At 42.7% G+C, this 15,157-nt stretch overlaps 1 protein-coding gene across 8 annotated transcripts in view; it reads left to right on the top strand.

Annotated features, from left to right (window-relative positions):
- The first annotated feature begins 6,071 nt into the window (after positions 1-6,071).
- LOC139386818 (alpha/beta hydrolase domain-containing protein 17A-like) overlaps positions 6,072-15,157 on the top strand; it is a 37,481-nt gene continuing 28,395 nt past the window's right edge. Inside the window, exons 1-7 of one of the 8 annotated variants that reach the window (XR_011629102.1) lie at positions 6,072-6,359; positions 7,025-7,101; positions 7,229-7,644; positions 7,878-8,072; positions 8,457-8,636; positions 8,926-10,449; positions 11,302-13,419. Coding sequence is in view for 5 of the 8 variants with exons in the window: in XM_071132641.1 (XP_070988742.1) it covers positions 7,232-7,644; positions 7,878-8,072; positions 8,457-8,636; positions 8,926-9,151 (1,014 nt within the window). In the remaining 3 variants the exon portion in view is untranslated. Of the gene's footprint in view, positions 6,360-7,024; positions 7,102-7,225; positions 7,645-7,877; positions 8,073-8,456; positions 8,637-8,925; positions 13,420-15,157 lie in introns of those variants that run through there. The other 7 variants (XR_011629100.1, XR_011629101.1, XM_071132641.1 and 4 more) reach the window with 7 other exon arrangements.

Raw genomic sequence — 15,157 nt, 5'->3', positions numbered from 1 at the left:
AGTTCCAAATCCTGTCATCCCATCTGAAGTTCCAAACCCTGTCATCCCATCTGAAGTTCCCAAACCCTGTCATCCCATCTGAAGTTCCAAATCCTGTCATCCCATCTGAAGCTCCAAATCCTGTCATCCCATCTGAAGTTCCAAATCCTGTCATCCCATCTGAAGTTCCAAACCCTGTCATCCCATCTGAAGTTCCCAAACCCTGTCATCCCATCTGAAGTTCCAAGCCCTGTCATCCCATCTGAAGTTCCAAACCCTGTCATCCCATCTGAAGTTCCAAACCCTGTCATCCCATCTGAAGTTCCAAACCCTGTCATCCCATCTGAAGTTCCAAACCCTGTCATCCCATCTGAAGTTCCAAACCCATTACATTCTAGTAGGAATACACAATACCCACAGTTCAATATCAAGTTATGAGTTACACTTGGTTTAGTTGTCAACTAACGTGTATTCAACATTTAATCAACTAAACATTTACCATGTCATTGGATTTAGATTAAAATGTGGGTGAAAGATGTTGATTACCTTTTGCAAATCCAATCAGTTTTCCACAATGATTCATTTTTTTGTTGTTGTTGAAATGACGTGGAAACAACATTGATTCAACCAGTTTGTGTCCAGTTAGTTTGCAGAACTCTGTATGGTTCTGCTCCCACATCAAAAACCCTATGGACCAATCACAGGACGTCTTGAGGACATTTGGAATGAACAACAGCCAACAGCAGAACAAGAAAGAACAGTCGGGATGTACAATAAGTTACTTAACTACCAATACAATTAAAAACACAAGCCTGCCATGCAAATATTAACCAGTACCCTTTTCAACCCAACTGGGTCTTGACTGGTCCCAGATCTGTTTGTGCTGCATAGCCAACTCCTAGGCTAGCTCTTCCTACAGTAGGTCTCAAAGTGCTTTACATTGTTCTACACTCAGGCATAGCCCAAGGAGCTACTGAAAGAATAATGAGCCAATCAATGCAATGATGGCAGGCAAATTACCATATGTCTGACCTTTGGTCTATATCACTGGAAACCTTTAGAAAAACATAATTATTCAACCAACATCACTCTTTAATGCCACTTACTTACCCTGGTCAATTGGGGTTGAGAGTCGCAATGTACAAGAATGACCCAACATGTAGAAAAAAAAACCTTGCATTATTGGATAGGATGAATAAGAGCTGTTGTACCATATAGGATCAGCATGTAGACTAATTGTCAACATGATTAAACTCATCATATTCACCATTGTCATTCTTATGATCCGAATAACTGGTAAGTAAAACTTTAATGATCATACCCACATGAAACTAATGGACTACATCATGCAAGTGATGCAACACATGATTAATTCAACTAAAATATATTAGTCCATGTCCAATTCTGAAAACAATGATGCATTGAATAACACAAAGAACACAGAGCCCACACAGTGTAGCAGCCAAAGGAGACACGTACCTCAAAAGAATACGACACAACACCCTTTGTCATTGACAATAACCTAAACAAAGCATTCAATGGCAGCTGATTAAACATAGCATGTGTACATTCAGAGCACCAGCAACCGAAGGCGCGGCCGCGGTAAAAACGCTGTTAAAGCGAATGCAATACCTGTTCATCCATCCTCCACCATCTCTCTCTACGGCTAAACTCACTCACCATTCACTGTGCGATGGACAGGTAAGCAGGCGATGTCTGGTTTGTTGCCAGTCGTCCTCTCGTACGCAGACAGGTTTTCCTCCACGTCTGAAATCAACACAAAGGGTGGAGCAGGGCACCAAGCTCTCTCTGGGTCCTGGTAATCACAATGCCTGGATGAGAATCGGCTATTAAACTACCAATCCCCTCTGCCGCACCTGTCTCTTCCTCGAGCGGCTTCTGCGCGTAACCGTGGCATCCCCGTTATCTTCCAGTGAACGCGTCCAGACCAGGTCAAACCTTTCCAATAAACCTTTCCCGGGTAAAAGATAAATATGGTACCTGCAGGTGCAGTGCTTTTTTGATAGGCTACATTTCGGTGCCTTGTTTGAAGATAAGGATATTTTTTGCACCCCTGCAAATCACACAATGAAATCCAAGAGTGGGCTATAGTCGGTGTAGAGGGGTAAGCGTCACCTTCAAATGACCAGAAGGCTTAGGCTATATGTGCAGACAAAATACTCACGAGTCTTTTCATTCTGTCTTAATTCATTCTCTCTGTCTGTGGACCCCAGCTGTGCAGTCTTTCCAGGTTTGCATGCAGTGCTCCCTTGACAGCCGAAGAAAGATACTGGTCAAGCTCTCAGCTAGCACAGGCTCAGGCTATAATGGATATATTCCAACACTATGTTGAGGAAGGATACCAACGCAGAATGTCTCCAATATCCAAAAATACATCAAGTCAAATTGGATGTTATTGGTCGCATACACATATTTAGCACCACCAACACAGGGACAGAAATATTCAGGGAACGTTTCAAAATGACAAAGCACCCCACAATGCATGAAGGGGGACGTCATTGATCTCTCTCTCTCTCTCTCTCTCTCTCTTTCTCTCTCCCTCTTTCACGCACGCATACACACAATTTTTTTTTCTTGCATATTCAAATCTAGCAGGTGTTTCATATTGAAAAATACACTGAGTGTACAAAACATTAAGAACACCTTCCCTCAGAACAGCTTCAATTGTTCTGGGAATGGACTCTACAAGGTGTCGAAAGCATTTCACAGTGATGCTTCCCACAGTTGTGTCAAGTTGGCTGAATGTCCTTTGGGTGGTGGACCATTCTTGACAAGTACAGGAAACTGTTGAGTGTGACAAACCCATTAGTGTTGCACTTCTTGACACAAACAGGTACGCCTGGCACCTACTACCATACCCTGTTCAATGGCATATCAATTTTTGGCTTTGCCCATTCACCCTGGGTCATTCAAACTGGGTCATTCACCCTGGGTTATTCACCCTCTGAATGGCAAACATACACATGTAACATGTAAGACATTTAGCAGGCATTTTTATCCAAAGACACTTACAGTCTTGCGTACATACATTTTATTTATGGGTGGTACCAGTGCTCTACCAACTGAGCAGCACTGTACCACTACAACGCCTCGTCTCTATTGTCTCAAGGTTTAAAAATCCTTATTTAACCTTTCTCCTCCCCTTCATCTACACCGATTGAAGTGGATTTAACAAGTGACATCAATAAGGGATCATAGCTTTTACCTTGATATACCTGGTCAGTCTATGTCATGGAAAGAGCAGGTGTTCTTAATGTTTTGTACACTCAGTGTATAAAAAACAAAACAATTCTCCCCAAAAAATGTAAACATTAGTTTTGTCTTTGAACACTGTAGCATATCACTAGAAATGTGGACCAAACTGCAAATGTCTATTTTGGAGAAAGAATTACATTCAGGTAAGGATCCAATAAAATGTTATCTAACACAATTATTTTATAACCCATGAAGGACAAATCTTGGTGTGAAAATGTCAAATATTAAAATAGCCTAAAAACCTGTGCATAATAAAGGAACCCCTGCTGGAGGAGGGAATAGAGTGAGAGGTAAGATGAGAGTGGGATCATTTCCCACAGGGAATTATGCTGTCATCCACTCCCATTGCTATCATTGGAAGCTGTCAAAACTAAGGAAACAAGATGATGGGGGAGGACATGGGAGCGGCTGAGTGGCAGATGTCTTCAGAAAAGCATCTCAACAAATAAGAACAGGGTATCTATAATTTTGGACAGTGACGATATATTCACTAAATCAAATTTGATTTAGCCTATTCATTATATTCTGTGAGATAGGAGAGACAAAATCATGGTTGTAAATGATGTTTTTCCTAATTACATAAATAGTCTTATCCATCTGTAACAACTATTCATATTACACTTTCTAGGATCACGAACACAGTCAGAGGCAGATAGAGGCAAAGATTATTAAGGAATTAAGGTTTTAATTGTTTTACAAAAGCGACAGTAAAACACATAAACACAAATTACTTGGATGGCTCATAGAGCTTCCGTGCTTTCACAGACTACAGGTTGACTGAGTTCACAACTGACCAAAATCAGACCAAAAACAGTAACAAATAAAACTACAGTATGAAATAAAGAGAAAACAGGTAGCCATATTATAAGATAAATGGTCAATCTTTTTTAAATCCAAATACATAGGCTAACTGAAAGACAATCACCTCAACGGGGGACGGGTTCAATTATCTAAACAATATCCCAGTGGTGTAAAGTACTTAAGTAAAACTACTTTAAAGTACTACTTAGGTCGTGTTTTGGAGGTATCTGTACTTTACTATTTATATTTTTGCCAACTTTTACTTTTACTTCACTACATTCCTAAAGAAAAGGATGTACTTTTAACATTTTCCTGACACCTTAAAGTACTCGCCACATTTTCACCGGAAAATTCACACACTAATTCACACACTTATCAAGAGAACATCCCTGGTCATTCCTACTGCCTCTGATCTGGCAGACTCATTATACACAAATTCTTCATTTGTAAATTATGTCTGTATGTTGGAGTGTGCCTGGCTAGCCGCCTGGCTATCCGTCAATTAAAATACAAATAAAATGGTGCCATCTGGTTTGTTTAATATAAGGAATTTGAAATGATTTATACTTTTTGATACTTAAGTACATTTTAGCAACTCCATTTACTTTTAATACTTAAGTACATTTAAAACCAAATACTTTTAGACTTTCACTCAAGTAGTATTTTACTGGGTGACTTTCACTTGAGGCATTTTCTATGAAGGTTTCTTTACTTGTACTCAAGTATGACAATTGAGTACTTTTCCCACCATTGGATTTCCAGCGCTGGGGTTCAATATACAGCTTGACCCCATATTTGTATTTATTATGGATCTCCAACAGCTGCTGCCAAATTGCTGCTGCTAAATCAGCTGCTGCCATCTAAATTAAGGCAGTTATACAATTTTATAAACATTACAATACATTCATAACAGATTTCACAACACACTATTTGTGTGCCCTCAGGCCCCTACTCCATTACCACATGTCTCCACTGTCCGATCAGCATCTCACCACACAAAGAATAAACCGCAAACAAATGGACATTAGTGCAGTGGCATAACTTTTAAAGCAATACATAGCCTGTCAAATGTTAATAAATAAATGCTGATAAAGAAAGTAAACACATACCTCAGTACAACTGACCACACCGCAAACATTTATTAAAAACGCAAGGTTCTAAAAATAGTTATCCAGCAGACACAGCAAAACAACGACACCACACAGAATCCACAAACTTTGGGTACAAATGTTCTGATCCCCACTGGTATAAGGGGCACTTTTATACTTTTTGACCTAACCTCTCCCCTTACAAAAAAAAGATTGCAGTCAGAGTACAGTATACGTGCAGTTAGAGTGCAGTATAACTGCAGTATGATGCAAATACTGTCTCCAAAATAACACTGTACTGCAGTTACTGCACTTTTACTTTCAAAACGTAAATATTTTTTGTAAGGGTCTAATCAGTGTCCAAGAGGAATCACACTGACCCAAACCTTATCTGGTCTATCTCTCGCTCGCTCCCTCCCTTTCTCTCTCTCACACACACAAAAAAGCACGCACTCACTTTCCCTCCTTCTGCCTGTCTTCAGTAGAAGATGAACGGCCTGTCCATTAGAGAGCTCTGCTGCCTGTTCTGCTGCCCTCCTTGCCCCAGCCGCATCGCAGCCAAGCTGGCCTTCCTCCCTCCAGAGCCCACCTACTCCATGCTGCCTGACCTGGAGGCTACAGCTGCGGTAGCAGCTGGGAACACGCCAGGGGGTGCTCCCCACTCTCTGGTGGCTCCGGGCCTGCGCTCCTGGCTGGGTGGCGGTGCGGGAGACAGAGGTGGCGGTGACCTCCAAAATAACACTGTAGACTGACGTTACTGCACTTTTACTGCAGTTTCAAAACGTAAATATTTTTTGTAAGGGTCTAATTAGGGTCTAAGAGGAATCACACTGACCAAAACCAAACCTTATCTTGTCTAACCGCCCCCCCCCCCCCCCCCCCCCACACACACACACACACACACACACACACACACACACACACACACACACTCTGTGAAACCGGCAAGTTTGTGAAATGTAACATTGTAACTCGGCCTATCAATTCCATGCCAAAGGGCTACGCCCTCTCCCTCCATCACTTCCGGGTCTAGTCGGACGGGGTTATGAAAAAAATGGTTGTCACGATATTTAGCTTGCCAATCTACAAATGACAGATACATTTATACAGAGTACACTATCCATGTCAGGGTCCAATAATGATTTTCGCAGTATTGTGCAACTTTTTGTCATAGACAGGAATATTTGATCTTGTCTGCAAACCCACCGTGAATTGGTAAGTTAGCGAATGTTCACTAGGTTAACGTTACTATACCTGATTGATGTTTTGACACGTAGCTTAGCCAACTAGCAAGCTATTTACCGATAGCTAGCTAGTTAACGTTATTGCACTGGTTTAGCTAGTTAAGCATTTCCTCCTTTCCCAAGCTATATTTTTGGACACATTATGTCCGGTAGCTACGCTAACGTTAGTGCATCAAGCTAGCCAACGTTAACTTGGACTATCCGTATTATTGAGCAACAATGTTTAGAGTGATTCACCATAATATGCAGTATGATGTCGAAGCTTTACCTATCACCATGATCTTCCTGCTAGTTGTAACCAGAGGTGGCTGTTAAGCTAGGTTGCTAGCTAACATTCACACGTTATGTGCAACGTTAGGACGTTGTAGCTAGGTACTGTAGCTAGTTAGCGTGTGAATTCTGATATTATCCTGCATCGTTGACTAGCTGGTAGCTAACTTTACGTCTTTCTATTCCTGCAAAGCTAGCATACTACGTCTGTGCCAATAGATCAGGACCTTTGTTATGGCATGTATCCACAGGGTCACTGGTTCAAACCGTGCTGTGACTGACCCACCTCACAGAATAGTGTGGTATAAGGCTAGCTAGGTGAGGAGGTCTGTACTGTGTTCATAACTAATGCTCTTTTTGCCCAAGACTGCTGAGTGACTTAACCAGGTGGTGTTGGCACCTTTGTGTGCCGTCTCATTCCAAGTCCCAGAGGAACCTTACAGGTAGATTATTTTCTCTACACCATCACAGATGCTCCTTCCGTCAGTGTGTCATGTGTACTGTTAGATAAGCTGTTTAGTACACTCACTTTCTCTCTCACCTCCCCCTCCTTCTGCCTGTCTTCAGTAGAAGATGAACGGCCTGTCCATTAGAGAGCTCTGCTGCCTGTTCTGCTGCCCTCCTTGCCCCAGCCGCATCGCAGCCAAGCTGGCCTTCCTCCCTCCAGAGCCCACCTACTCCATGCTGCCTGACCCGGAGGCTACAGCTGCGGCAGCAGCCGGGACCACTCCAGGGGGTGCTCCCCCCTCTCTGGGGGCTCCAGGCCTGCGATCCCGGCTGGGTGGTGGTGCGGGAGACAGAGGTGGTGGTGGTGGTGGTGGTGGAGGAGGAGGTGGCGGAGAGGGCAGGTGGAAGCTCCATCTGACAGAGAGGGCAGAGTTCCAGTACACTCAGAGAGAGCTGGACATGACAGATGTGTTCCTGACCAGGTCCAGCCGGGGGAACAGGGTGGGCTGCATGTACATCCGATGTGCCCCCAACGCCAGGTGAGAGGAGAGAGAAGATCTAGATTAGTATAGAGATGATGGGTCACAACATTTCTCTTGCACAACAAGGGAGTTTGTGCACGTTTTTCTATTTATAGAGATGCATGAATTATAGAGTTCTATGTTAGTGTTATTTTTAAAATTCTATGGTTGTGTATACATCACCTTTCCCTCCCTCCCTTCTCTTCTTTATTTTCCTCTATCTGTTCTACCTCTCCCTCCCCCTCTCCCAGGTTCACAGTGCTATTCTCCCATGGTAATGCAGTAGATTTGGGTCAGATGAGTAGCTTCTACATTGGCCTGGGCACTCGTATCAACTGCAACATCTTCTCCTACGACTACTCTGGCTACGGTGTCAGCACCGGCAAACCCTCAGAGAAGAACCTCTACGCTGACATAGACGCTGCATGGCACGCCCTGCGCTCGCGGTAAACAGCTGTTACACACACACACACTTTTGTATTGCTATTCTTGTGGGGCCCAAAGAATTGATTCCCATCCAAAATCCTATTTTCCCTAACCCTGAATGTAACCTTTAACCTAAACATAACCTTAACCCTATGCCTAACCTCAACCCCAAAACTATACCTAACTCCTAACCTAAATAGTAGTTTTCTTTGTGGAGACTGGCAAAATCTCCCCAATTTTCCTTGGTTTACTATCCTTGGGAGTACTTCTGGTCCATACAAGGATAGGGTAGTGCTGGGCTGAAAACTGTACACACCGTTACCCTTCAGTGCACAACAAGAAGGCATATTCTGGTCATCTCGACTGTGTTTTTGTTTACTCAGTTATCTGTATTTGTGTCCCAGGTATGGCATCAGCCCAGAGAACATCATCCTGTATGGGCAGAGTATTGGCACAGTACCAACAGTGGACCTGGCATCCAGGTTTGAGTGTGCTGCTGTGGTGCTCCACTCCCCTCTCACCTCTGGCATGAGGGTAGCTTTCCCTGACACCAAGAAGACGTACTGCTTCGACGCCTTTCCCAAGTGTGTCACACACACACACACACACAACACTACACATTAGAATGCTTCATTTAGATCCACAACAACAGAAATTGTCACAAAGGCCTGCATCTTTGGATATTTATAGATATTGTGACTCCTCAGCTATAAGCACGTTAGAAAACAATCGTACACATATGACATAAAATAAACTATGACTTCAACGACAGGTTATGAAGCGTAACTCAAAGCTGCTTATAGACAGACTCCTTACGTGACTTATAAACGTGAGTATAGACTACTTACAAACTGCTTGTGACGTGTATTGCAGCATAGAAAAGGTGTCTAAGATCCCATCCCCGGTGCTGATCATCCACGGGACGGAGGACGAGGTGATAGACTTCTCCCACGGCCTGGCTCTGTTTGAGCGCTGTCCCAAGGCCGTGGAGCCACTCTGGGTGGAGGGGGCGGGACACAACGACATAGAGCTGTACAGCCAGTACCTGGAGAGACTACGGCGCTTCATCAACCAAGACCTGGCTGCAGCACACGCCTGAGTGAGGAGGTGAGGATGTGTGTGTGTGGAGCTGTACAACAACATCAAACTACAGCCTTAAGTCTGTAGAAAAGGAGCATCCACTATGCTGTAAATCTGTCTGTGTGTGTGTCTGTGTGTCTGTCTGTGTGTCTGTGTGCCTGGCTGTGTGCCTGGCTGTGTGCCTGGCTGTGTGCCTGGCTGTGTGCCTGTGGTTGAGGTTGTGTGCCTGGCTGTGTGTCTGTGGTTGATGTTGTGTGCCTGGCTGTGTGTCTGTGGTTGAGGTTGTGTGCATGGCTGTGTGTCTGTGGTTGAGGTTGTGTGTCTGTGGTTGAGGTTGTGTGTCTGGCTGTGTGTCTGTGGTTGAGGTTGTGTGCCTGGCTGTGTGTCTGTGGTTGAGGTTGTGTGTCTGTGGTTGAGGTTGTGTGTCTGGCTGTGTGTCTGTGGTTGAGGTTATGTGCATTGACTCATGGGAATGAGGGATCTTGATATGGACACCTGTCAGACGCCTGGATACGTGTTCCTAGAGACTTCCTGAGGCAGAGCATTTGTGCACTACGAACTGTCATCTCCGTGTACATGTATGTATGTACAACTCCCAGAGTTGAAGATGCTCTCTGTATGGACCTGAGCTGACATCACTCCTCCCTGTGTCTGCAGTGGACATCTGTCTGTCTACTTTTCTGTCTTTCTCCCTGTCTCTCTCCCTGTCTCTCTAATAATGAACATTTCTCCCTGGATTTCTTTCAACTATCCTGTCCTAACTAAGGACTAGGGCGAAGAATAGAACTGGCCTTTGAGAGTCTAAGAGAAAGTCTGCTCTCCTGTGTGTTTGTCTTTGGCTGTAGAAGGCAGCCATTTGAACTTCTTCTGAGTTAAAGGTTGTGATAACTGAGTGAGAGTGGGGAATGCAGAATGTACTGCAGTATTACTCTGACTAGTTGTTTGACTGTTGCCTGTCCATATTATCTAATGTGTCTGAAGTGAAAGGGTTGTGGAGACATTGATGTCTCTGAAGCCTGAGATAAACATGGAGAATCTGATCCCAGATCTGTTCATGATCACAAACCAATCTTGAATCAGGCAACAAAAACATATATCTAGTTTGTTTTCTTCTGTAAGGAGACCTCTGTCTCTTGATAGATTCCTAATGTGAATGAACTATAGTGGGAAAAACGTTTGAGAAAATAATGTTCATTTATATCCAGTCTTCTCTGTGGCTCTTGAGACGGGTCCGTTGACTCATGACGATAGAGAGAGCAGGACAGTGGATGGTGTCCGTGAGGCCATCTCAACTGGCATTTTCTGTTACATTTGATCGCACATATACACTATATATACAAAAGTATGTGGACACCCCCTCATAAGTGGATTTGTCTATTTCAGCCACACCGGTTGCTGACGGGTGTATAAAATCAAGCACACAGCCATGCAATCTCCATAGAGAAACATTGGCAGTAGAATGGCCTTACTGAAGAGTTTAGTGACTTTCAATGTGGCACCGTCATAGGATGCCATCTTTCTAACAAGTCAGTCCATTCAATTTCTGCCCTGCTAGAGCTGCCCCGGTCAACTGTAAGTGCTGTTATTGTGAAGTGGAATCTGCTAGGAGCAACAACGGCTCAGCCGAGAAGCTGTAAGGCCATACAAGCTCACGGAATGGGACCGCCGAGTGCTGAAGTGCGTAAAAATTGTCTGTCCTCAGTTGCAACACTCACTACCGAGTTCCAAACTGCCTCTGGAAGCAACATCAGCACAATAACTGTTCGTGGGGAGCTTCATGAAATGCGTTTTCATGGCCAAGTAGCCGCATACAAGCGTAAGATCACCATGCGTAATGCCAAGCGTCAGCGGGAGTGGTGTAAAGCTCGCTGCCATTGGACTCTGGAGTAGTGGAAACGCTTTCTCTGGCCTGCACAGAGCCCTGACCTCAATCCCATCAAACCCCTTTGGGATGAATTGGACCGCCGACTGTGAGCCAGGCCTAACTGCCCAACATCAGTGCCCGGCCTCACTAATGCTCTTGTGACTGAATGGAAGCAAGTCCCTGCAGCAATGTTCCAACATCTAGTGGAAAACTTTCCCAGAAGAGTGGAGGCTGGTATAGCAGCAAACAGGGGACCAACTCCATATTAATGCCCATGATTTTGGAATGAGATGTTCGACGAGCAGGTGTCCACATACTTTTGGTCATGTAGTGTATGAAATGGTTGTTCACTTTGCTGCTATTCAACTGTCACTCACATAAGACTATTCCTGAGGACTATTCCTCATGAGAAATAAATGGTGTTTATAGCATCTTATAAATAACACTGACTGACTTTCTGAGATCTGAAAGGAATACACAGTCATTAATTCACATTTATCCTCAATCTTTAATCGTGCATTTTCCTCTCAAAGTAATAAAGACGTGTATAGTGTATAGCGGAGCCACAGAGTTCGTCAAAGTGTTAGAAATGTTGAATTGTAATTGGGTTCCATGGTGGTTCTAAGTCAATAGCATGGAGCCAACATGGATGCCAGTTTGATGAACTGATGATACAATGTCTGGTGTATAGGAGCTTTTCTATGGTGGCAGTATTGATCCAAGCCATAAACGAGCCTTTCACTGTTAGTGTGGTGCAGGTTCCACCACATCAGTCCACACACACACAGAGCGCGCAAGCATGATAAGCAGGTCTTAAGTTCAGCACTATTGTACAAAGCATCCAAAGTGTAGTTGAAAATATAATGTTTGTGTCTCCTTTGCATTGTTGACTACCTGCCCCCAGAAAGACCAGAAGCAAGGACTCTAGGAATGACCTAGTCATAGAATACTGAAGTTACTGTCAGTAAAAGTAACTCTCTATTGAGGGATGATTAAACAATACATAACACTGCAGTCATCCTGGGTCAAAGTGGCACTTTGTAGGTGGCTGTTTTTCTAGGATCATTTTGAACAGGTATCTATTCCATTTTCACAGTATGCTGTGTGTCACCAGACCCAAGGAGGTGGAAGTCCCTCAGGCTCCCGTGCCAGACTCTTCAGGGTTCTAGACTCTTAGGCTGGTTAGGGTTCTAAGCTCTCCTAAGATACAATGAGACTAGACCTGACTGTCAGTTGTCATTACTGTACACTACTGTATGGGTTCTTGCTAAGGTCTCAAAATATAATGGGGACTAATTAACACAGTGGTTCATTGAGACTGAATAGAGAATAGTCTCACTCACTATGATAATGAAGTGAGGTATCAATATTCTGACAACTTTATGCATGTCCATTATTTGTGTTTTGCTGGGCAAGTGTTGGGGTATGTAACGTAGTGTGTGTGATGCCAGAGGGAAAATGTCAACTCAAGGTATCGTACAATATAGTGCTTTTTAAATGGGGGTATAGATTGAGTTGTTTTTTTATTACTGAAACTAAACTAATGTATTGTTTTGACTTTTGTGCTAGTTTGGATGGGGGCGGCTGGGTGGGGATAGAACATGAGGGTGTGGTTTATATATGGTTATTGTAGTTACCTATTCTGTTTCTATTATGATTTGTAATATGAAAAAACGACTGACAATATGATGTAATGTCATTCATTCAGGGGACTGAATCTTGACCTTTTTATTGACAATGGGGGGGAAAACAATAAACAATTATGTACAAAAATATAAACTTGTGTTGTTGATTCTGTTGTAAAAACAAATTACAGAATTTGTGAATCAATTTAGTACAATGGAAAGAAAGTATGTGAACCCTTTAGAATTACCTGGATTTCTGCATAAATTGGTCATACAATTGTATCTGATCTTCAAGTCACAACCATAGACAAACACAGTCTGCTTAAACTAATAATAAACAATTATAATTCTTCATCTCTTTATTGATCATACCGTGTAAACATTCACATTGCAGGTTGGAAAAAGTATGTGAACCCTTGAATTTAAGAACAGGTTGACCCTCCTTTGGCAGCAATAACCTCAACCAAATGTTTTCTGGAGTTGCGGATCAGACCTGCACAACGGTCAGGAGGAATTTTGGACCATTCCTCTTTACAAAACTGTTTCGGTTCCACAATATTCTTGGGATGTCAGGTGTGACCCGCTCTCTTGAGGTCATGCCACAGCATCTCAATCGGATTGAGGTCAGCGCTGACTGGGCGACTCCAGAAGGCGTATTTTCTTCTGTTCAAGCCATTGTTGTTGATTTACATCTGTCTAATAGGTTGTTGTCCTGTTGCATCACCCAACTTCTGTTGAGCTTCAATTGGCGGACAGATAGCCTTACATTCTTCTGCGAAATGTCTTGATAAACTTGGGAATTCATTTTTCCGTCTGATAGCAAGTTGTCCAGGCCCTGAGGCAGCAAAGCAGCCCCAAACCATGATGCTCCCTCCACCATACTTTACAGTTGGGATGAGGTTTTGATGTTGGTGTGCTGTGCCTTTTTTTTTCTCCCACAGTGTTGTGTTCCTTCCAAACAACACAACTTTAGTTTAATCTGCGCACAGAATATTTTGCCAGTAGCGCTGTGGAACATCCAGGTGCTCTTTTGCGAACTTCAGACATGCAGCAATGTTGTTGTTTTTTGGACAGCTGTGGCTTCTTCTGTGGTTTCCTCCCATGAACCTTGTTTAGTGTTTTATGTATTGTAGACTCGCTAACATCTCTGACATCTTCCAGAGGTTTCTGTAAGTCTTTAGCTGACACTCTAGGATTCTTCTAAACCTCATTGAGCATTCTGCGCTGTGCTCTTGCAGTCATCTTTGCAGGACGGCCACTCCTAGGGAGAGTAGCAACAGTGATGAACTTTCTCCATATATAGAGTTGGTCTTACTGTGGACCGTGGACTGATGAACATCAAGGCTTTTAGAGATAATTTTGTATCTTTACAAATCTTTGGTCTTCTGAAATCTCTTTTGTTCGAGGCATGGTTCACATAAGGCAATGCTTCTGGTGAATATCAAAATATCATTTTGTGAGATTTTTATAGGGCAGGGCAGCTTAAACCAACATCTCCAATCTCGTCTCATTGATTGGACTCCAGGTTAGTTGACTCTAATTAGCTTTTGGAGAAGTCATTAGCCTAGTGGTTCACATACTTTTCCCAACATACACTGAATGTTTAAATGATGTATTCAATATAGACAAGAAAAATAGAATGTGTTATTAGTTTAAGCACACTGTTTGTCTATTGTCGTCAAATGATATGTAAAATGTATGCAGAAATCCAGGTAACTTCAAAGGGTTCACATACTTTTTCTTGCCTCTAATTACAGTGCTTTGTGTATGAACTATCAATATATTTTTATTTACAGACATTCAAGAACTGTGTTGAATATTTGTTTTAATGGATTATTGGTAGCTTATTTTAAATACACTTGTATACATTGAAAGTATACTACACTGATTGATATAGTACTAATCATGGTGTACAGTATTTCTGTTTCATTGCTCTGTTTTGAGGGGAGAGTGCCCCATTCTGGCCTGTTAGTGCCACTGACAGAAAGATGCCATGGAGTCATTCTATTAATTAAGAAGTAAAAGTTGTCATTAAATAATTTAATTTGCCAGCAAATTTCAGATTAAAGTCACTTCTGACTTACATTATTCCTTTACAAAGAGAACAACATATTCATTACCAGTTAAGCTGAGACCAACGAATAGTGCCGTAAACCAAATTGATTTTAGGAGTGGACTGACTGATTAAAAAAAATATAAAAAGATATCCTATGAAATATAGGCTAGCAACAAACAAAAAAAAGCTGCTTTGTGTGAAGTCAAGGTTTTCCATGTTTGAGGTTTAAGTGATCTGTCTCCTCAAATGATCAGGGACCCACATAAATATATATATATTAACAATTGCCCAGCTCATGAGATTACATATTAATTGAGACCCTTTATATACTGTAGTTTGTCTTCCTACTGTAGGCAGGGCCTCCGCACTGGGAAAATAATTTTCCTCTGCCATTTCATTCACATTGGCCCACCACTGCGCACGCCACTAGCTCAAGAAACATGTCTAAGCATGATTCAAGATATTTTGATGTGCAAATCC

Source organism: Oncorhynchus clarkii, chromosome 28 (genome assembly GCF_045791955.1).
Source record: "Oncorhynchus clarkii lewisi isolate Uvic-CL-2024 chromosome 28, UVic_Ocla_1.0, whole genome shotgun sequence".
Classification (NCBI taxonomy): Eukaryota; Metazoa; Chordata; class Actinopteri; order Salmoniformes; family Salmonidae; genus Oncorhynchus; species Oncorhynchus clarkii.
This window is presented reverse-complemented; position numbering and strand designations above follow the sequence as displayed.